Source organism: Cydia amplana, chromosome 8 (genome assembly GCF_948474715.1).
Source record: "Cydia amplana chromosome 8, ilCydAmpl1.1, whole genome shotgun sequence".
NCBI classification, from domain to species: domain Eukaryota; kingdom Metazoa; phylum Arthropoda; class Insecta; order Lepidoptera; family Tortricidae; genus Cydia; species Cydia amplana.
This window is the reverse complement of record NC_086076.1, coordinates 1318807-1343005: the sequence shown is the minus strand read 5'-3', so window position 1 is coordinate 1343005 and position 24199 is coordinate 1318807. Positions and strand designations below refer to the sequence as shown.

The 24199-nt window shown below is 36.6% G+C and overlaps 2 protein-coding genes across 4 annotated transcripts; both read left to right on the top strand.

Annotated features, from left to right (window-relative positions):
• Positions 1-372: 372 nt before the first annotated feature.
• LOC134649960 (juvenile hormone esterase-like) lies at positions 373-8762 on the top strand. Of its 2 annotated transcripts, none has more exons than XM_063504766.1 (4): positions 373-505; positions 1321-1452; positions 3180-4480; positions 8577-8762. In XM_063504766.1, exons 1-4 carry the CDS (start codon positions 416-418, stop codon positions 8758-8760), a joined length of 1707 nt encoding a protein of 568 aa, XP_063360836.1. In that variant the 5' UTR covers positions 373-415; the 3' UTR covers positions 8761-8762. The 2 variants fall into 2 exon arrangements, with proteins under 2 accessions (XP_063360836.1, XP_063360835.1); XM_063504765.1 differs by having other exon boundaries at positions 377-568.
• Positions 8763-12378: 3616 nt separating this feature from the next.
• Positions 12379-24173, top strand: LOC134649961 (carboxylesterase 4A-like). Of its 2 annotated transcripts, none has more exons than XM_063504768.1 (4): positions 12379-12462; positions 16578-16709; positions 22278-23563; positions 23985-24173. In XM_063504768.1, exons 1-4 carry the CDS (start codon positions 12388-12390, stop codon positions 24160-24162), a joined length of 1671 nt encoding a protein of 556 aa, XP_063360838.1. In that variant the 5' UTR covers positions 12379-12387; the 3' UTR covers positions 24163-24173. The 2 variants fall into 2 exon arrangements, with proteins under 2 accessions (XP_063360838.1, XP_063360837.1); XM_063504767.1 differs by lacking the exons at positions 22278-23563; positions 23985-24173 and adding exons at positions 19016-20313; positions 20730-20918.
• Positions 24174-24199: the final 26 nt, after the last annotated feature.

Sequence of the window (24199 nt, the reverse complement as noted above, 5' to 3'; positions counted from 1 at the left end):
ACCTAACTCTTTCTAAACAGCTTGTCAACACCTAATATATAAATTTAAACATTTACAAATTTCTTTTCAGGCGCTCAGTTTTGGTCCACTTCTTTGATTGACTCATTTTATCAAGAAAAACACGCGTACATTAAACAAGCCCCTAATTAGCCTAATTGGTAGCACTACTGACTAAAGAAACAAACGAAAAGTACATAATTGGAGTCATTTAAACATACCTGTAAATAAATCTCCAGAGACATTTAACTATCGATATCGATACCACTCTTATTATTTGCGTGAAACGAACAACTCTAACATGACATGACAGATGTCATGCCTATATCAGTTGTCAAACATCAAAAGTAGTTTAGTATGTGATTTGGCCTGATTTGTGATGTGAGTTTCAAAACAAGGAAAAGTTAAAATAAGGAAAATGTTCAAATTAATATCAACAAGCATAAGTTTCCTGGTCCGGCCCCCGAAGCGGCTTATTCGGAGTTTGTCTCTGGCTACAGAAGCAATGGTGAATAAGTTGTGTGCGCTTTTTGTGTTGTGTGTTCATATTCTGAATACAACTGGTTTTAAAGTATGTACAAAGTTCAATAATAAAAAAAAGTTTATTTTTAACTCATGAAAGACAAAATACCGGTATGCAAATTATTTTCTATTTTGTATATAGTTATTTTATCGTCTTTTATGTATAAAAAGTTTGCCATACAAATAATTAGTTGTTACCTATTATATTTATATTTTAATTATTCTAATTGAATTTACCTACGTAGTTTTTTATTTATTCTCTAATTAAAACCACGTACCTATTTTGGCTCTTGTAGGCTCTTGGCTTAGGGGCTTTAAATATGTACCTATACCAAATTCAATTTATTTTTAGTGATTTTTATATTTTCTTTAATCAAGCAATTTGAAGTCAGATTTGGTAGAATTTTTTTTTTTATAAAATAAAGTACTTACTAGATATTTGAACAATGATTAATTTTGAAACTACAGTGTAGGTGTTAAACAAGTCTGCTGTACACTTTTTTGTATTGTGGAATAAAGTTTAAATAAATACAGGATCTGAATACTAATGAAGAAGTAAGAAAATATTGCAACTCGTGTCGATTTATCGCCACTCATTTCGAATTTCCTCTTTTTCGCACTTGTATCGAAAATAACTATTGCAGTACATATGGTGCTACTTTACCACCCTTGTGCGGTAACTAGCACAATACATGCCTAGCAATATCTACCTTAATGTTGTACAATACACGTGCGAAAACGTAATTCACACTTGTATCCTAATGTACTATTTTGTAAATGTATATTTTCTTTATTTAACAGAATGAGCCGATAGTGACCGTGAAGCAGGGAAGACTCCAGGGGGCAGTGGCCACATTGCACGATGGCTCCTCATATTACAGCTTCAAGGGTATCCCGTACGCCCAGCCTCCTGTGGGACCATTACGGTTTAGAGTGAGTAACTGTTAGAAGCGCTGAAATACTATTTGTTTATACTGCCATGCAAATTGTATTTACCTTTAGAAGTATTAGAACAACTTAAATTATTTTCAGAAAATATGACATTTATTTAAGTTTATTATTATTCTCTTTATTTACTGGAACTCTCTAGGCTAGGTGATTTATAATATGAATATAAAAGTAAAATATAAAAACACTTACAAAACAATAAAAAATACATATAAACACATTATAAAAAACCTAACCTAGGGTGCCGCCAGCAGCGGGGCAAGGCCCAAGCTGCCGGTGGTCAGGGCCGCAGAGAGAGGAACCGGCGGACTATCCGCGCCGTGTCCAAGATCACCGCCTTCTGCATCTGGCCCTTGATCCAACCACCTAGCGAGAGTCTCTCAAGATGTTGGTCGAGACTCTTCGCTATTAGACCGTTCGCTGAAACAATTATTATTATTATTATTTATAAAGCAGGCAGGCAGTTGAAATAACTGATAATGCCTGTATCCAGAGTCATCAACAGAGTTTTCCGTGCTGAGTAGAATTTGCGTTGTGCTTATCTAATTTGTTCTTGAACTCATTGACACTTTGGGCCGATACTACGTCTTCTGGGAGTTTGTTCCAACCTTTGACCACTCTGTTGCTAAAGAAGTGTCTATGAGGATTATTGTTGGACCTGCGAGACACCAGCTTATACTGATGACCTCTCAGACGGTTGTTATTATTGCGTTCTAGCATCTTATGGAAGTCTTTGAGATCATAGTGTTGGTGTTGTAAGTTTGTATTTAATTTACCTTGTTTTGCATTTTATTTATATATAAAATGTTAAAACTAAATTAACATGAAATTAATAAATAAATTATAATAAGTTTATAAAATAAAAAAGCTTTAATTAAAATTATCTTGCTGTTTTTGGTGATTTAATGAATCTAATGTGTGATGGAACAGAATGACACTATTATTGGCGTAACTATGTAAACAGTTCTATTAAACGAGAAAAAAAAGCTTATTTTAATTTTTATGTTAACAATAATTATATTAAAATGTGGCAGCATTAAAACGCTCTTCAGCGTTAGGTAGCGAAAATGTTATGATAATACCTGACCATATGGCCCCAATTTCACCACGGTGACAGGTGCGACAATTGTAAAACATCACTGTTGCTGACGTCACAGGCATCCATGGGCTACGGTTACCGCTTACCATCGGGCGGGCCGTATTCCTGTTTGCCACCATCAGTGTATTATTTAAAAAAAACTTTATTATATGGAAAAAAACAGACATTTCTCTTACCAAGTTTCTGACAATTGTCACAAGATTTAAAAGAATTGTCGGCAATTCTTGACAGGAAATGAGTTCTGTGTCGGAATTATGTGACAATTGTCGTGTTTCTTAAAACAAGAGGCAGGAAAATACAAAGACAGGGTTAAGTGGAGGAAAACAGGGGAGGCCTTTGCCCAGCAGCGGGACACTAAACCAGGCTAACAAAAAAAAACACGATGAGGCCCTTATTTACTAATTATTACAGGCAACTTGAACAGTTTAATCTGCTTTTGTTGCAAATATTATTATGTAAATAGGGAAAAAAGAACAAGGACAGTAGGAAGTAATTAATAACTTTAATTATACAACCATTTTTAAGCAAACTAATTTAACCATAACAATATTTAGCTACAAAATATTGTTTATTTTTTTTAATGCACAGTCACTTAGACAAATTTTTCTCACAGGCACCACAGCCACTACAACCATGGCAAGGCATCCTGAATGCAACAGAACACCGAGACGTCTGCATTCAAGTCAACCTTCTAGCCCGCTCCACCGTTGTTGAAGGCAGCGAAGACTGCCTGTTCCTCAACGTCTACTCCAAGTCACTCCAACCTTCAGCAAAGATACCTGTCATGGTCTACATCCATGGCGGAGCATACCTATCCGGCTCAGGAAACGATGACATGTACGGACCAAACTTTCTACTACAGCACAATGTTGTTCTAGTCACTTTGAATTATCGCCTCGAAGTACTAGGCTTCTTATCTTTAGATATCCCTGAAGTCCCAGGCAATGCTGGCATGAAAGACCAGGTAGCTGCAATGAAATGGGTTAAAGATAATATAGCTCAGTTCGGAGGAGATCCGGATAATATAACGCTCTTCGGAGAAAGCGCTGGTGCATCCTCCGTTATATACCACATGCTGTCACCGATGTCTAAAGGGTTATTCCATAAAGCTATCACGCAAAGTGGTACTAGTATAAACGACTGGGCGCAAGGAATAAATGGAAAAGAGAGGGCATTTAAAATTGGCAAACATTTAGGTAAAGATACCGAAGACCCGAAGGAGTTATTAGAGTTTTTAAGAGGTTTACCAGCGTCAAAGTTAATTAAATTGACTAATGTAACTTTAACTCCTGATGAAAAATACAGGGGACTACCTATACATTTTGCGCCAGTACGGGAAAAGAAATTTGAGAATGTCGAGGCGTTCCTTAGTGAAGAACCATTAGATCTCATCCTATCAAATAAGATCTGCAGCATTCCTTTATTGCTTGGATATAATTCCGCAGAAAGCATAATAATGGTTCAAGATAGACTAAAAAAACTGGCAATTTTCAATAAAACACCATCATATGACGTGCCTAGAGAGATAGTAGACAAAATAAGTCAGGGAAAGCTGATCGAAATGGGAGAAAGAATAAAGAAATTCTACGTTGGCAATCGAGATTATAGCAGTGAAGATTTGAAGGAAATAGTTCAACTATTATCAGATTTACATTTCGTTTACAACACGCATAGATTCGCTTATCTATACTCTATGCATAACAGTTCAATATACATGTACAGATTTAGTATAGAGAGTGATTTGAATATCATTAAAAACATGAGTGGGGTTGACGTAAAAGGTGCCAGTCATGCCGACGAACTGTTTTATATATTTTCGACGAACATGACTAAAGAAGATTATGAGTCGCAGGAAAAAATAAGGGACTATGCGTGGAGAGTTACCAAAATGTGGACGGACTTTGCTAAGACCAGGTAAATATATTTTATTCGCACATTTTATTTCTTTATACATCATTAATTAATTATGTATGTAACTAGATAGGTATCGCCATTTTTCGATGAAGGAATTAGCGATGGGCGAGTCGAGTTATCTGATTCGAATAATTCGAATCAGCCTACAGATGAGTTAATTCGAATCAAGACTATGGGCAATTCGAATCAACTCGACCACTAGCTAACTCGGCGAACAACTCGCCGAGCCGAGTCAACGCTATCACACTGCTACTAAGGCCATTCAAAAATAAACCTTAATACTGTAGCCCGAAGGCTCTTTTTACAACAACTGCCGCTCGATTCGCCGTCTCAACTCGAATTGGTACTATGACCATTCAAAAATAAACCTTAATTCCATGACCCGAAGGTTCATTTTACAACAACTGCCGCTTGATTCGCCATTCTAAGTATCCCAACTCGAATTCACTGCTAGTATGGCCATTCAAAAATAAACCTTAATTCCGTGCCCTGAAGGTTCTTTTTACAACAACTGCCGCGTAACTCGCCGTCTCAACTCGCTCCGCGCCTGTGCCTGTGACCTTGTCGCGAACCACGCGAATCGTCGAGTCGAGTCAACTCGATTTTGAATTCGAATCAGCGGCCGAATCAATTCGAAAGATTCGAATTGAAAAAAAGTGGACTCGTCACATCGCTAGAAGGAATAACAAATTGTACTTGCAGGCAACTTGACTTTTATCCTTATTCTTTCACTGATATGTGTCATTTGTTAAATGTTAAAAATTAACGCCATCTACTCGACACTAGGCCAAAAGTATGGTGAAATCTTTTCGAGCGATGGCACCATACCTTTGGCCTACTGTCGAGTAGATGGCGCTACTTTGTGACATTTAACAAATTATAAAACCATATCAGTGAAATGGCGTTCTAACAGTTTTAATTTTTTGTCGAAAGATGGCAGTAAATGTACTATGACTATATAATTTACCATGACAGTAACTCTAGTCTCTTTGGTATAAGTCATAGATAGAACTACCTAATGAAATCCCGTTTTGTTATTGTGTGGTTTCTACGAACTTGACGTTATTCAGTTTCGCAGATATAAGTTTTCCTGTTGACTCAATTGTTAGTCATAGTCTGAAATTCTGCGGTTGCGGTGACATTGAAAAACCTTATCTGCCTTATTCTGAACTCAATAACGTTTCTTGGAGATTAAATTAGTACATGCTAAATAAGTTTTTTCGTACCTAATCGTAGGGACAGACAGCAGAATTATTGTAATCGTAATTTTGACAGTTGAATTAGATGGCGTTGTACGAATATCTAGAGGTAACATAATCACTACATAGTATAAAACAAAGTCGCTTCCCTGTCTGTCTGTCTGTATGCTTAGATCTTTAAAACTACGCAACGGATCTTGATGCGTTTTTAGGGTTCCGTAGCCAAATGGCAAAAAACGGAACCCTTATAGATTCGTCATGTCTGTCTGTCTGTCTGTCTGTCCGTCTGTCCGTCTGTCTGTCCGTCCGTATGTCACAGCCACTTTTCTCCGAAACTATAAGAACTATACTGTTGAAACTTGGTAAGTAGATGTATTCTGTAAACCGCATTAAGATTTTCACACAAAAATAGAAAAAAAACAATAAATTTTTGGGGTTCCCCATACTTCGAACTGAAACTCAAAAATTTTTTTTTCATAAAACCCGTGTGGGGTATCTATGGATAGGTCTTCAAAAATGATATTGAGGTTTCTAATATCATTTTTTTCTAAACTGAATAGTTTGCGCGAGAGATACTTCCAAAGTGGTAAAATGTGTGTCCCCCCCCCTGTAACTTCTAAAATAAGAAAATGATAAAACTAAAAAAAATATATGATGTACATTACCATGTAAACTTCCACCTAAAATTGGTTTGAACGAGATCTAGTAAGTAGTTTTTTTTTAATACGTCATAAATCGCCTAAATACGGAACCCTTCATGGGCGAGTCCGACTCGCACTTGGCCGCTTTTTTAAATAGATATAGTGATTCAAGAGGAAGGTTTATGTATAATTTGTTAACCCGTGCGAAGCCGGGGCGGGTCGCTAGTATACCATATACTAAGACAGTCGGCCTTCATCACTTCTCTCCTGCCATGTACGAGGGGCGTTCAAAATATTCTCGGTATTGATATCTTACGACCTCTTCTAAAATTTCTTTCGTTACTGGCCGCTTTAGGTAGGTTTATTCATTGACATTAAAAAAAAAGTATAATTCGAACCGAGATAGTCTTTTGTTTTTCTACAATTGCTGAACAAACATGAACATCATGTGCGAATTGACAATGTTAACTATATTAGAACATCGATGCGTGATAAAATTCTTGACAAAACAGGGTAAAAATCAAAAAACCATAAAAGAGGAAATGGATTGTGTTTACCGTGAGTCTGCTCCTTCTTTATCTACCATTCAAAAGTGGTCAAGCGAGTTTAAACGCGGAAGGGAGAGTATTGAAGATGACCCTAACCTGGCCGGCCTGTAGTAGCTACTTCACAAGAAAATATTGATAAAGTGGAAAAACTTATATTGGAAGATGGTCGAGTGAAGGTAAAATCTATAGCACAAGTAACCAATCTCTCTATTGGTACCGTACATGATATTACACATGACCATCTTAATATGTCAAAAGTAAGTGCAAGATGGGTTCCGCGAATGCTGACTCGGCTTCAAAAAGACATGCGTGTAGCTTGTTGTTCCGATTTTATTGACCTGTGCGGTGAAAATCCTGATGAGGTGCTGCAAAGAATAGTTACTGGAGATGAAACCTGGGTTCATCATTATGACCCAGAGAGTAAACAAGAGTCCATGCAGTGGCACATTAAGGGTTCAGCTCATCCCAAGAAGTTCAAGGTCATCCCTTCAGCTGGCAAGGTCATGGCCACGATATTTTGGGATTGTGAAGGAGTATTACTAATCGATTATAAAGAAAAAGGTGTAAATATCACAGGACAGTACTACGCTAACATTCTACGTCAATTAAAGGATGTAATTAAAGAAAAGAGGCGAGGAAAGTTAACCAAAGGTATTCTGCTTCTGCATGACAACGCCCCCGTCCATACTGCTCATATTGCCAAGGCAGCTATTGTTGAATGTGGGTTTAAAACTGTTACTCACCCACCGTATAGTCCGGACTTAGCCCCCAGCGACTTCTTTTTGCTCCCCAATCTTAAAAAGGATCTGCGTGGAAATAAATTTTCTGACGATGAAGCATTGAAGGCGGCAGTGGAGGAGCATTTTTACACGAAAGATAAAAAATATTTTTACGAGGGATTAAAAAAAATAATTGATCGATCTTTTAAGTGTATGAACATAGGGGGGGAGTATATTGAAAAATAAAAATATCAAACTTTTCGTACTTGTTTGTTTTCATTCTCATACCGAGAATATTTTGAACACCCCTCGTACCTCTTCGTTCGTCTTTCTTAATTACTTAAAACTACTTAATTTAAAAATGTCAACATTTTCAAACTGATATAGGGTAATTCGCCAGTAACCGGCCACTGTTAGTAATTGGGCACCAAATGAATTCTATTCATCTATTAAACATAATTAATTTTAGTATAAAGTTTCAATAACTGGCCAGCGTTCAATAACTAGCCGCCTTATACTAAAATGAATTCTGTTTATAGGTGAATAGAATTCATTTTTAGGGTTCCGTACCCAAAGGGTAAAAACGGAACCCTATTACTAAGACTCCGCTGTCCGTCCGTCCGTCCGTCCGTCCGTCCGTCCGTCTGTCACCAGGCTGTATCTCACGAACCGTGATAGCTAGACAGTTGAAATTTTGACAGATGATGTATTTCTGTTGCCGCTATAACAACAAATACTAAAAACAGAATAAAATAAAGATTTAAGTGGGGCTCCCATACAACAAACGTGATTTTTGACCGAAGTTAAGCAACGTCGGGCGGGGTCAGTACTTGGATGGGTGACCGTTTTTTTGCTTGTTTTGCTCTATTTTTTGTTGATGGTGCGGAACCCTCCGTGCGCGAGTCCGACTCGCACTTTGCCGGTTTTTTAGTTTAGGGCGCCCAGTTACTGGCGAATTACCCTACATATGTAACTTACTATTGTTACAGCAATCCAACACCAGACAATGCTCTAGGAGTAAAATGGCCGAAATACACCTTTGCCAACAAGGAGTACCTTAAAATAGACGACAAATTCACCGAGAGCAAGTTTGCCGACCGAGAGAGCGTCGAGTTCTGGAATAAGCTGTACTGCGAGGCAGGCTTGCCTTGCATTAGCAAGAGCAACTTGTGAAGTTGTACCTGAAATGTTTTTGTACGGTAATTTTAATCAAAAAATCCTTAGCATACATTATTAGATTAGATTTATTTTCATAATAGCATTACATTATAAATTGTTAAAGTATGTATGTCAATTTACAAGAATACTTATGATTTATGATCGTCAAAAGAAATAAATAATATACATCAAATAACAAACATAAAAAGACAAATCAATACATGTCAACAGTATAGTTCTTATATTTTCGGAAAAAAGTGGCTGTGACATACGTACAGACAGACAGACAGACATGACGAATCCATAAGGGTTCCGTTTTTTGGCATTTGCCTACGGAACCCTAAAAAGACATAGTAAGAGATTCTGGACGAAAGTAAACTTGTTAATAATAGTTATAGGATGTGAATATAACAGTAACACCAGTAGGTATAAGTAAAGTAACAATATGAATAAAAGAAAAATACGTCTAGATACATACTTCAGAAATTTGTTTGTACATATAGTTGTCGTTTTTTTAAAGGTTGTATTTTTATTTGTACTTAGGTAATATTTTCCTGTATAGTATATTTAAAAAGTATATAGTAATAGACCCTATAATGGACGTTGAACCAGTAATGGGACATAAAACCACAAATCCTCTAAAATAAAGTATGTAAAAGTAGTTTATAAACACTGGCTATATTTTACCATAAATAAGAGTTATAGAGTCAAACCAAAGAAAGTCTGCAGCGCAATAATTTGACATCGAATTAAAAAACTACATATGGCAATGTTTTTAGCAGTCAGTAAACGTCATGCACTATGGTATGTGTTTGTCAAAATCGTTTAAATATTCGTTGTGTTTTGTGATGAACGGAATAAACATGGTGAAACCTTACAAAACCGGCGTGCGGGAGTTACTTTGCCGCATGACGAATAATTTTACACTTGTAAAAAGTCAGCACGAGGCGATTCAAGCTGAAAAACGACAATGTTTACAAAATTTGGAGTTGATGACGGGTAAGTGGAATGAAACATCTTAATACTTCACCATATGTACCTACTTAGATAATATAATATTGGTTTAGACTAAGGTTTCACAGCAAATTGAACACACCTAATAGGTATAGGCATACTTATGAACTTCCTCTAACATTTCGAGAAACTCGTTGGTACTAGCCGGGTTTTGAGCTCGAACCCACAACCTCCATGCTTATGCTCACGGCATGGGTACCTACTAGTTAAAGCTAAAATTTATTTTTAATATATGTTTAGGTATTGTTTTAATGGTTTATTTCGTTTTTCCGAAAACTTTAGTTCGCAAATTGCGGGCAATTTCTCTGTCAATCTAATTACGCCTTAATGGGAGTAAAAGAGAAAGATGCTCGCATATTGAGAACTTCGGTGTTCGCGGTAGGCCCTCTGTAACTATTTACCGCCGTCGCGGATATTACAAAAGCTTATTAATTTTGATGAAGCCAAATGTCACATTCTCCCAATATTATTTATCAATATTAGCATATGTCTACATATTAATAGTTACATCTAAAGTGTCATTCTATAGAACTTGCTAACTATGTAAACAATTTACTAGTAACTTTTGTTTACATAGCAAGTTCTATTGAATGACACTTTATTGTTGGAATGAAATTTATTTTACCATAAAAATTAAGCTGTGCATACAGCTAAATTTCTTCATAGACGGTAAATATGGTAGAAATTTCACAAGTATCAAGACTATTTAATCCATTTTCTGTGGTGTGTTGTCGCATACTGATTTTTAAAAACTACTTTTAATCTAGCGCTGCAGACATTCTTTGGTCTTACTCTAGAGCTGTTTAAGTTTGACTTTTTATTAATTTCGGTTACTTTTTAAGAAATTGGCGACAACCCAAAGATTGTCGTGCCACTGGAAAAAATAGCCAGTAAGAATTCTTAACAACTTCGCTAAGAGAGTTGACTTCATATATTAAATTGTAATTAATTATTACTTGGTGTAAACTAGAATGTGTTTTGTTAATTGCATTTACCAGTAGATAAGGTATACAACACACTATGTTGTGACTCTAGATATGTATACAAAATAGTGGTATTTTGCTCAATCTCATTACAGGAGCTGTAAAACTGCATACCTTCTATGATGGGACAATTACATAATGGTGCTTGCCGTGGCGTAATTTCATGTTTAAACAATACAGAAGTATAATGTAGTTACGAACTATGTCAGGAGGTCTCCTCGGACTTCGTTAAATATAATATCGTTTTTACAACATTTTATTTAACTTGCTCTGTTAGTTTGTACTCGTATGTTAGTTAGTGTGGTTCAAATCTTGGAAATGGCATTTGAGCCACTTTCGGATTTCCGATTGAGTTGAAATTTTGGATACGTGTGTAAATCGGATGACAATGCAATAATATGATAACATGGACCAGAACTTATGATGGAGACAGGAGGTGGCCATGGGAACTCTGTGATAAACGCAACCTAATTGTGTTTGGGTTTGTTAGAATTGTCTCGATGAGTATTAGTTGGCTGTGGAAAGAAAAATACATTCTTACATAAAAGCTTATACCAAAAATGACTAATAATTAGTTTTTTGCCAAAAACTTATTCCCTATTCCAATATCTTATACTGATAGGGTATGTCCATTATGGGGGGCCCATTACTGGATCCACGTCCATTACCGGGGTTCCATTACTGGAGCTTTGCTGTCCATGACTGGAGAAAAAAAACATACTTTTATTTTTTTAATTATGTGGAAACTAATTGCAGTATCTTTGATACAACACATCTTGAACATGAAAGAAGGATAGGATATTCATCTATTAACAAGCTAAGCGGTAGTACTTTTACATGTATCAGGGAAATATCACAAATACTCCAAATTTCCTCTTAAATGTCCCATGACTGGTGCCGTTACTATATATTTATTCATTGGATTAGTAAATGTCTATTTTATTTTATATCTAATTAATAAGACTGAAATTACACAAATACAGTTAATGTACAATTAACGAACAATTATATTTTTATATAGGTACACAGATGTACCTACGAGTATAAGTGTAGGTATAAAATACTTATATAAACATATTTTAAATACCACTGTTTTAACCTGTCGAATCCCACGATATGACGTCACCATAAGCGTTCTGGCTCATATATGAGCCTACTTTTTTATGTGCAATATAGATTAAATAAATATATTTTATATCAATTGTAAAAGTGTGATTATTTGAAATTTGTTATAAATTTGACAGTATTAGATACCTTCGCATTAAAAGTTACATAAATGCATTTTCTGAGAAATGCACTGAATCTAACTATACCATAACAGGGATCCCTGCCTAGTGTTACTAACAGACCTCGCTGCTCGTCCGCTAATCACACTCGGCCCGCAATCCCTTATTTTTCCAGCCTTTAATGTACTACTAGGTTTACACAGCGTATGCTGTAGCGAATAACACAAAATGACTCAATGAGGAAAACTTAGACTGATAATATTGTTTATACCTACCTAAAATATAGGTACGTATTGACCATCTTTGAACCTTAATGTCTTGGCAATAAGGTTCACGAATTGACATTTAAATCTAGACGATGATACCTACATAATACCTCGTATATGTTTCATTAGCAGTCGCACTTTCGCCCTTCAAGAATGTATACGTATTATAATTTGTTGTTTATGTTTTGTGTACATTTACTTTATTTAGGATGTACAGTTTGTACAAAGGTAAGCTACTTATGTTTTTGTCTTAATTCTTCAATCTAAAGCTAGTTCTGTGTAAATCAGGGATTCGGTAAAATTTAGATCAGCTACATTTACGTGCCAAAATCTAATTTATATAGGTATGTAGACATATCCCGTGTTTGCACATTTAGTATAAGGATTAGTAAGATTTTTTTAAACATTAGTTGTTGTCCCTTCGTCCGCATATAATTTTATATTGGTATAATTTCAATATATTCATATTCCTTTATTCAGTATTGATTATACATTGTCAAACAGATAACTTAACAGTAATATGTACAGATAGTGAAATTAATTAATTTTTATCAATATAGGTATTTAAACATTGAAAATTCTAATATTATAATTTAAACTATAATAAAAAATCTGCATTATGGGACACAACACACAATTATACATAGGTATCTAAAGAAGTTATTTTAACTTACTTCGGATAGAAATTCAGAGACGGAATAGTAGGCCTACCCATTTAATCAGCTTAGGGAAAGAATAAAAATAAAAAATAATAATTATAATTGGCTGGCGGCACCCTAGGTGTTTTTTATATCGTGATAATAATTTTTTTTATAGTTTTTTTATATTTTAATTTTATATCCATATTGTAAAAAAAGCGGTCAAGTGCGAGTCGGACTCGCCCATGGAGGGTTCCGTATTTAGGGGATTTATGACGTATTAAAAAAAACTACCTACTAGATCTCGTTCAAACCAATTTTCGGTGGAAGTTTGCATGGTAATGTACATCATATATTTTTTAGTTTTATCATTCTCTTATTTTAGAAGTTACAGGGGGGCGGGACACACATTTTACCACTTTGGAAGTGTCTCTCGCGCAAACTATTCAGTTTAGGAAAAAATTATATTAGAAACCTCAATATCATTTTTGAAGACGTATCCATAGACACCCCACACGGTTTAGAGAATACATCGACTTACCAAGTTTCAACAGTATAGTTCTTATAGTTTCGGAAAAAAGTGGCTGTGACATACGGACGGACAGACAGACGGACAGACAGACAGACAGACATGACGAATCCATAAGGGTTCCGTTTTTTGCCATTTGGCTACGGAACCCTAAAAATCAACCTAAGAAGAGAAATAAATAAAGGAAATAATTTTAATACTTTTTAATACCTACAATTTTGTCTACAAATGAAGTCTCAATAATCTCATTTTTAATTTTAAGTACACATTCTTCATATAAATTATTTAGGTATTATCTTTCGGTTTTCCACCTCTGAAAGGCATAGGTATACCTAGATTAATAAAATAGTCTTTACTAGATTTATTAAAGTTTCCCACTTAACTCAAGTTAAACGGTTATGTAGCATAATTTCGAAAACCAAATATCCTAAATACGAAATTCCTAAAGACAGAACATCGAAAATCAAATTGTCTAATGTACGAAATTCCTAAAGATGCATGCCCTAATACATTTTTAATCGAACGATCTCATTTTCGTAAATCAAAATTCCTTTGTACAAGATGCCTAATGACAATACTTCGAAAGTCAATATGTCTAGTGCTCAAAATAGCTCTACGTATAGAAAACTTAATGACAGTACTTCACTATAAAAGAAATAGACACACAAAGCAGAACAAAAACGTCAACAAATGTGGATCCCAATGACGTTTCGCACCATTTGCATTGATGATAAAAACTCTTACGTAAATTTTGAGTCAAGATAAATGTTTCGTACAGAAAAGAGCTTAATGTCGTAAGCATTAAGTGCCAAATTTGCAAACATAAGTACCAACACTGTTAAAAAATTTAGTCCGATGGCACTAAACGTAACGTATTTACGTCAAACAACGTCAAACGAGAATAATGAACGAATGGAGTCACTTTGGTACGCTTTAATATGTATTACTGTACAGGAAAACCAATTGAAGTAATAAACAAAACAAATTTAATTTAATCGGGAGCTCAAATAAAATTAATTCGTGGTTCAAATTCAAACAAATTAAATTTTTAATTCGTATACGTCTTTAAATACTAATTTCCTTGAAATAAATTCTACTTATTAAATAACTGTGTATTTAAGATCTACATTTACTCATAGCACGGGTGCACGGGGACATTTAGGTATTGATTGGATTTTTTTTATAAAGTCTACCTATACTTTATAAAAAAAATTCTGTGGTTGTCACTGTGCTCAGACAGGTTTAGCATTTACAGTTAGTCGATATAAGCCCTTATTGGTGGTGTATATGTCGGAAACAGGGAAATGGGCCGAACACACAAGTGCCGTTTCGCCTTGTTTAAAACTGCATCATCCCTATCTCTTGCTATAATTAAATAGCAGTCCACTTTGCACGTCGCATAGGTTTTCTTGGAAATCTTGAATTTAAACATAATAATTATTCCTTATGAATTCCATATAAAAATATAAAAAAATATTGACCTCACATCGACTCATTAGATTTTTGTTCTTTGACATCCCTTCTTTGGTACTAACAAATTAATTTATTCAAAACCATAAAATTACCACCAGATTACATAAATTATGTAATGCTATCCAAAGAACTAACCGAAAGATATACATTCCATCCCTTTTCCTTGTTTTATCATTGTTATTTTTACATATTTTAACGGCACATTTCGTAATTGTTGACAACTTTACATTTGAGCGTTTCAAACAAGACTAAACGAAAAAGTGATGCGTGATCTGTTTTGACATTACTTTTGTGGGGCCATTTTTGGCGGCTGATTGGGTATCTAGTTCTTTATACTATATCAATGCAGTACTTTGAAACTCAATATTTCCGAGAACATATCTTTCTTACCCTGAGTCGCGGGGCTCCTTTTTCTGGGCGGTTTGCCCTTCGGGCATCTGAAGCTACCTAACGAACCTAACCTACCTATTGATTTACAGCCTTATTCGAACTTTAAGATACGTCAAATATTAGATATAGAAACGATATGGATCGGATATACTACACTTGTATGGATAGTATATGTCAGTGTCAAAAGTGTGTAGGACACATGTCGTTAGAAATTTCGCAATTTATACATTTTAAACTTAGGTCAACTGGACGTAGGAAAAAAGATCGTTAGTATTTTCGTGCACTAGCAGTATTGTACTTTAGACATTTAAAACATAGGTTAATTAACCGTAGGACATTCATCTTTAGGAATTTCGTACATTAGACAATTGTTTTTCGATGTTCTGTTTTTAGGAATTTCGTAGTTAGGATTTTTGATTTTAGAAATTATGCTACAGCATACACTTGGGGAGAAATTTCTAAAACTTTCTTCTTCTTCTTCCTCGCGTTGTCCCGGCATTTTGGCCACGGCTCATGGGAGCCTAGGGTCCGCTTGGCAACTAATCCCAGGAATTGGCGTAGGCACTAGTTTTTACGAAAGCGACTGCCATCTGACCTTCCAACCCAGAGGGTAAACTAGGCCCGTATTGGGATTAGTCCGGTTTCCTCACGATGTTTTCCTTCACCGAAAAGCAACTGGTAAATATCAAATGATATTTCGTACATAAGTTCCGAAAAACTCATTGGTACGAGCCGGGGTTTGAACCCGCGACCTCCAGATTGCAAGTCGCACGCTCTTACCGCTAGGCCACCAGCGCTTCAAAACTTTCATTGTAGAATTTTTATTTTATTTTATTGGATAATGGTAAGCATTTGACTACAATGTCACCGGCCCCAATTTCACCACGGTGACAGGTGCGACAATTGTAAAACATCACTGTTGCTGACGTCACAGGCATCCATGGGCTACGGTTACCGCTTACCATCGGGCGGGCCGTATTCCTGTTTGCCACCATCAGTGTATTATTAAAAAAAAACTTTATTATATGGGAAAAAAACAGACGTTTCTCTTACCAAGTTTCTGACAATTGTCACAAGATTTAAAAGCCCCATGGATGCCTGTGACGTCAGCAACAGTGATGTTATACAATTGTCACACCTGTCACCATGGTGAAATTGGGGCCTGATGGTAAGTGCCGATGCAGTCTAGGATGGAACATACCATACATAGGTACCTAAAAAATGTCTATGGGATGTTTTTCATTATAAAAGAAGGAATTAAGTATTTCATGTTTCAAATTAGCTTACATTTCCAATCTTCCTATGGTTTACAGGACGAGCCGATAGTGAGCGTGAAACAGGGGAAGCTACAGGGTGCTACAGACACGTTGTATGATGGTTCAACATACTACAGTTTCAGGGGCATCCCATATGCCAAGCCACCATTGGGGCAGCTGCGATTCAGGGTATGTATACTTACTATTACCTATATATAGTTATAAACTCTGCCTTATATAGGGAACGTGCGTGAACAGCACAGGAGCTACCTTTTTAATGGCGCGAAGTGTAAATCGGTACACGGCGGGAAGAAGTTGATAACTCGAGATATTTTATTGAAGAAATTTGAACTTAAAATTAAATTGCATAAGGTTCAAATTTCTTCAATTTTTTCCCGCGAGTTATCAACTTCTTCCCGCCGTGTACGGAAATATACTTACCTACAGTTTGCAGACAAGACACAAGATGGCAGACTATATTCCTGACTAGCTGTTGCCCTCCACTTCGTCCTCGTAATATGATGATTTCCGTGATAAAAACTATAATAATATATCCTGTCTAGTCCTTCTTATGTTGCCGTCTCCTGTCGGAAGTTGGCTATCATTAGGGCTATTTTTGGGACTCCCCGGGACTAACTACATAAATTTCATCTAAATCGGTTCAGTTGGTAGAGGTGTCAGATAACTCAGATAGACATGGTCACTAGCCAATAGTGACAGTCAAGCAAGGGACGAGGGTAGATACAGGGCCCCTGTAACCTGTAACAGTTTTGTTTAACGTTTTGGACGCCAATGACCGATATATACGCACCGCAGGTCCAACGCCAAATACGTATTAATCGGTCATAGACAACAGAGCAACATAGACCTAGGTGCATTATGCATAAAGTTCAAGAGTGAAGTTGAGATTTTTTTAACGAAAATAAACGGTAAGTAAAGTAGTTAAAAAATACAAATGTTTTTCATTACTAGGTACCTATTTATTCAAATGTTAAGCCATTAACGAAATAATATTTGCTTCATATAAAACACTCGCATTGACAATAAAAGGGTCTAGCAGGCTAAGCGAACAAGAAGTGCCCCCAACGACGGATTTTGACGATATTTCTGGTAGTGTACTGTTAGGTCCTAAGGACCCTCCGCTTAACATCAGACCTCGACAGACAAAAGAGAATTCTTTTGTTTGCGATTTATTCAGGATAACGTAAATAATTAGGGTATCATTGAAAGTGTCATATTTTATAAACGATTCAAGTTACATGAACCAAACAAAATTATATTTGATAACAATAAAAAAAAACTACAAAATGCATATTTTTTGCCAGCATCCTGTCCTTAAACTTCATTGCAAAAAATAAAAATATTTTTTTCCTTCCAATTTTTTTTTTACTTTTCGTGGAGGTACACCTCCAAAAAAAATATGCATGAGTAGCCACTAATTCCCACTACATACACATATGAAAATATTTGCACAAATGTTCGTGCTTCATGTCAAAAAAACGATTCTCCAATAAGTAGTCACTGGCATTATATGTACAGATAGAAGTACCAGTGCAGTTTGAAGATTAGTGTGTAGGTATACAAATTTTTAATACAATGTATCCGTTTGCAAGTTATTATTAATTAAGGCTAAAGTAAGTTCTTTTACATTTCAGGTAAATAATTACAAACTGGCACTGTTGACTTTAAAGCTACCTAGACACATACAAGCGGACCTTTTCTTCGAAACCTTGGAAGAGGTCGAAGTGTATTTACCAGATGAATGCATGTTCTTGTTATATGTGACGTTGTTAGATGTGACGTCCCACGGGTAAAGGTACCTTATGGCCGTTGGCGCTTACGCTATTATTAACGCCGCTCCGCCGCCGCGCGCTATTATTATTGCGGCGCTATGCGACGTAAGCGCCAACTGCCATAAGGTACCTTTTGTCGTGGAACGTCACATATGGGGGTTTTCGGGGCGATAAATCGATCTAGCCATAGGTAAAACGCGCATTTTTGCACGCGCAAAGCTTGGTCTCCCAGATATTAGAATTAAAATAACACATTTTATCACAGAAAAAGGAATAGTACCTACATAACGGGTTGGCTTAAAGTAATGAGAATTTTTATTTTCAAAAACATCAATAAAAAACTCAATTGCTATAGGTTTAAGGATTTTAATATGGTAAACTCAATCGTATTTTATGTTTTAATTTAATATTATAATATTGCAAAAGGTCCCGCATCTTCGATTTTTATTTACTTTAAGCCAACCCGTTACCTACTAACAACAACAATTAAACTTTAAGTCTATTGACCTTACTAAATAAGGTAAGTATACATGACTTCTACTAAAACGGGTACACTCTCATTAAGTAGGTATTTGTCTTACTTCAGAACGCTACCAGCAGGTAACCACCAGTGTTGAACACTATGCTTACAAGCACCAGTGATGGACACTCCAGTCTTCAAAAAGTAGGTAGAATGCGTATTTAGATTTATTATTTCCCCAGGCTCCCCTGCCACCTCAATCCTGGAAAGGCGTACGACAAGCGACCGAATATGGCTCCATCTGCGCACAAAATGACGGTGAACCAGACTCCGTCTTCCAAGGAAGCGAAGACTGCTTGTTCCTCAACGTCTTCACCAAATACCTCCATGGTCGTACACCTGTCATGGTCTTCATACACGGAGGATCCTATCTAGCTGGATCTGGTAATGATGACCTGTACGGACCGAAGTTCCTCGTTCACCAAGATGTTATCCTGGTCACTTTGAACTACCGCTTAGAAGTGCTTGGATTCATAAGTGTGGAAACCCCTGAGGTTCCCGGCAATGCGGGTATGAAGGACCAAGTAGCTGCGTTGAAGTGGATAAAGGAGAATATAGCAAAGTTTGGAGGAGATCCCGATAATATTACGATTTTTGGCGAGAGTTCTGGGGCTTGCTCTGTGACGCATCATATCTTGTCGCCGATGACTAGAGGTTTATTTCATAAAGTTATCGCGCAAAGTGGTACTAGTGTCCATGATTGGGCGATAGGTGAAGGCAGCAAGAGCAGGGCATTCAGAGTTGGAAAATATTTAGGAAGAGACACCAGAAATACTACTGAGCTGATTGAGTTTTTAAGATCTCTACCAGCAGCGAACCTAACTAACTTGACAATTGCTACGAGTACGTATGATGAGAAATATAGAGGATTGCCTGAGCGATTTTTACCAGTTGTCGAAAAGAAATTTGATAATGTCGAAGCGTTTCTAAGCGAATATCCTTTGGATACACTTCAGTCGAAAAGAATTCGTAAAGTTCCATTGATGTTAGGATATAACTCCGCTGAAGCCATTATTATGATTCAAGATAGATTAGGAAAGTTGGACATTTACAATAACAATCCTTCCTACGATGTACCTAGAGAGATCGCTGAGAAACTAACCCAAGAGAAAATGAATGATATGGGTAAAAGAATTAGAAAATTCTATATTGGTGACAGAGAGTATACAAAGAACGATTATAAGGAGATCGTCACTATGTTGTCTGACGAGCATTTCGTGTATGACACGCACAGATTTACATACTTGTATTCTAAACACAACAGTCCCATTTATATGTATAGATTCAGTTTCGACACTGACCTCAATGTTTTCAAGAATTTTACAAGTATGGGTTTGGATTTGAAAGGAGCATGCCATGCAGATGAACTATTTTATATGTTCTCTAATAGTTATAATAAAGATGCGTACGAATCGCAAGAGAAATTGAAGAATTACGTGTCGAAGGTGACGAAATTATGGACAGATTTTGCTAAAACCAGGTTAGTGTACTTGCTAATACAGTTCTTAAATGCTAAGACCTTTTGGGTAGGTATATTTGATATTTTGATTATTGTTTTGGTGTTCCTTTCCATAGAAAATGCCAATTGCAAACGCTAAGTCGTAGGTAAGTACCTACTTCTAAAATTTGAATGAGATTTTAATGACTCACGGAAATTGTAATTATAATCTGTTCTCACGGGTTGTGGTAACTTAGTAGAAGATTAGATACCTACACTTATGTAAGTACAGTACAAAACCAATTTGAGTCATAATATTCTAGTTCTAATTTGTCTTTGTCAAAATTATAATTCAGTCAAGAATACGGTACAACGAGAATTATTATTACTACGCATTTATTTTTCTGTGTGAGTGTGACCATTTGTATGTGTCCGACTGAGTGTCTATTTGTTTTCAGCAACCCAACTCCAGACACCTGCGCTGGACCTAAATGGCCGGTATACACGACGAAGAACAAGGGATACCTAGACATCAACGTACAGTCGACGGCGGGTAGCTTCGCTGAGAAAAAGCGCGTGGAGTTCTGGGACACACTGTACTGCGAGACTGGCTTGCCTTGCATAAAAAATAACTAAGCAATATTATATTAAGACTGTATTCCATAGCGTTCCAATATAATATATTATAGTTGCAATGTGTTGTGGCAGTAGCCAATGTCTATTATTGGGTCTTTATTGGTCTTTAGTCACTCACTGGTTGTCGGCCGTCATCTTTCATGTTACAAATGAAGTGAGTATGGAAGTTGATACTTTTTTCATGAGGGGTAAGATAAAAAGCCTCCCGTAACGTAATGCGTCGTTATACGGGTGGCGTAAAAAACCTATGGTAAAAAACCGGACAAGTGTGCAAGTCGGACTCGCCCACCGAGGGTTCGACCCCCACTTGTCCGGTTTTTTCCAATTCGGATCCTGAGATATCGGTTCTCATCTTGATAAGAGCAAGAATGCAGAAATTTAGTTTGACAAGTTATAGTCTGAAATAAATATATATTGATTGATAGGAGCAGTTTGTTTGGGAAAATGACGTTATTGGTTATACTATTTTCCTAGACATTAATATTACTAGATTCTCAGTTTCTGTCGATCGTATTTCAAAACTAGCATTTCAATGTTTTCAACCGATTTTCGAGCACTTTCGAGTGATAAAGCCATGAGCGGAGGATCAAGGAATATCGTTCGGCAAAATCGGGGAATATCGTTTATAACGTTTAAGTACCTGGGAGACCGAAACTATGCTCGGAAAACATATAAAAACTCAAAAATGCTCGTTTTCCCAGAGAAAAGACCTAGCTAGCTTGATTTTTCGTCCCCGAAAACACCCATATAGCAAATTGTATCGAAGTCGTTAGAGTCGCTTCCGAGATCCCCGAAATATATAAATCCAATCCAATCCTCAGGATGCTGTTGGGCCTGCCGAAGCACTGCAGTGTATCTGGCATGTTTGCCGAAGCAAGGGCGGACATAAAATATACGAATCTGTGCCGTTACGTACTGTATCTTGTATTAAAGTACCTTTTGAATACATCAAACTAGTTTCTATGTTGCTGGATTCGTCAATTTATAAACTCAAAACAAAAACGGCCGCTTTAACTTTGGACGCATAGATTGACGAATCCAGCAATATAGAAACTAGTTTGATGTATTCATAAGGTACTTTAATACAAGATACAGTACGTAGCGGCCCCCTTTTTAAAATATCTTTCGTTAAATTTAAATATAATCACGATTATTTAGCAGTGGCGCAAGTGTGCACGTTGATGGGCTCTTTATATATTCTAATCAAAACAGGTTATATGCCATTGATAAGGTTCACCATATTCATGTATTAACTTGTAATATAGACCTTAAAGAAATCGTAGGGAGACACGACATGACTTATGTCGACCTAAATAACATTATTGAGTTGCTGTAGAACTGAACTGTATTTAGTTTTGTTATTTCCCCAGGCTCCCCTGCCACCTCAATCCTGGAAAGGCATACGCCAAGCGACCGAATATGGTTCCATATGCGCGCAAACAGACTCCGTCTTCCAAGGCAGCGAAGACTGCTTGTTCCTCAACGTCTTCACCAAATCCCTCCGTGGCCGTACGCCTGTCATGGTCTTCATACACGGAGGGTCCTACTTATCTGGCTCTGGAAACGATGACATATACGGACCGAAGTTTATCGCTCAACAAAATGTTGTCCTGGTCACTTTGAACTACCGCTTAGAAGTGCTTGGATTCATAAGTGTGGAAACCCCTGAGATTCCCGGCAATGCGGGTATGAAGGACCAAGTCGCTGCGTTGGAGTGGATAAAGGAAAATATTGCAAAGTTTGGAGGAGATCCCGATAATATTACAATTTTTGGGGAGAGTGCCGGGGCTTGCTCTGTGACTCATCATATTTTGTCGCCGATGACTATAGGACTATTTCATAAAGTTATCGCCCAAAGTGGTACTAGTGTCCAAGATGGGGTGATAGGTGAAGGAAGCAAGAGCAGGGCATTCAGAGTTGGAAAATATTTAGGAAGAGACACGAATAATACCACTGAGCTGCTTGAGTTTTTAAGATCTCTACCAGCAGCGAACCTAACTAACTTGACAATTGCTACAAGTACGGACGATGAGCTGTATAAAGGACTCCCTGCGCGATTTTTGCCAGTTGTCGAAAAGAAATTTGATAATGTCGAAGCGTTTCTAAGCGAATATCCTTTGGATATACTTCAGTCGAAAAGAATTCGTAAAGTTCCATTGATGTTAGGATATAACTCCGCTGAAGCCATTATTATGATTCAAGATAGATTAGGAAAGTTGGACATTTACAATAACAATCCTTCCTACGATGTACCTAGAGAGATCGCTGAGAAACTGACCCAAGATAAAATGAATGATATGGGTAAAAGAATTAGAAAATTCTATATTGGTGATAGAGAGTATACAAAGAACGATTATAAGGAGATAGTCACTATGTTATCTGACGTGCATTTCGTGTATGACACACACAGATTTACCTACTTGTATTCTAAACAAAACAGTCCCATTTATATGTATAGGTTCAGTTTCGACACTGACCTCAATGTTTTCAAGAATTTTACAAGTATGGGTTTGGATTTGAAAGGAGCATGCCATGCAGATGAACTATTTTATATGTTCTCTAATAGTTTTAATAAAGATGCGTACGAATCGCCAGAGAAATTGAAGAATTACGTGTCGAAGGTGACGAAATTATGGACAGATTTTGCTAAAACCAGGTTAGTGTGCTTGCAATTACAGTTCTTAAATGCTAAGACCTTTTGGGTAGGTATATTTGATATTTTGATTATTGTTTTGGTGTTCCTTTCCATAGAAAATGCCAATTGCAAACGCTAAGTCGTAGGTAAGTACCTACTTCTAAAATTTGAATGAGATTTTAATGACTCACGGAAATTGTAATTATAATCTGTTCTCACGGGTTGTGGTAACTTAGTAGAAGATTAGATACCTACACTTATGTAAGTACAGTACAAAACCAATTTGAGTCATAATATTCTAGTTCTAATTTGTCTTTGTCAAAATTATAATTCAGTCAAGAATACGGTACAACGAGAATTATTATTACTACGCATTTATTTTTCTGTGTGAGTGTGACCATTTGTATGTGTCCGACTGAGTGTCTATTCTATTTGTTTTCAGCAACCCAACTCCAGACACCTGCGCTGGACCTAAATGGCCGGTATACACGACGAAGAACAAGGGATACCTAGACATCAACGTACAGTCGACGGCGGGAAGCTTCGCTGAGAAAAAGCGCGTGGAGTTCTGGGACACACTGTACTGCGAGGCTGGCTTGCCTTGCATAAAAAATAACTAAGCAATATTATACTAAGACTGTATTCCATAGCGTTCCA

Bases quoted from the DNA above. Each gene is read 5' to 3' on its own strand.
- LOC134649961 (XM_063504767.1), top strand. From the start codon at position 12,388: ATGTATACGTATTATAATTTGTTGTTTATGTTTTGTGTACATTTACTT. The intron at 16,710-19,015 runs GTATGTATACTT...TTATTTCCCCAG, and splicing joins TGGGGCAGCTGCGATTCAGG to GCTCCCCTGCCACCTCAATC. The intron at 20,314-20,729 runs GTTAGTGTACTT...ATTTGTTTTCAG, and splicing joins ACAGATTTTGCTAAAACCAG to CAACCCAACTCCAGACACCT.
- LOC134649960 (XM_063504765.1), top strand. From the start codon at position 416: ATGTTCAAATTAATATCAACAAGCATAAGTTTCCTGGTCCGGCCCCCG. The intron at 569-1,320 runs GTATGTACAAAG...TTTATTTAACAG, and splicing joins TGAATACAACTGGTTTTAAA to AATGAGCCGATAGTGACCGT. The intron at 1,453-3,179 runs GTGAGTAACTGT...TTTTTCTCACAG, and splicing joins TGGGACCATTACGGTTTAGA to GCACCACAGCCACTACAACC.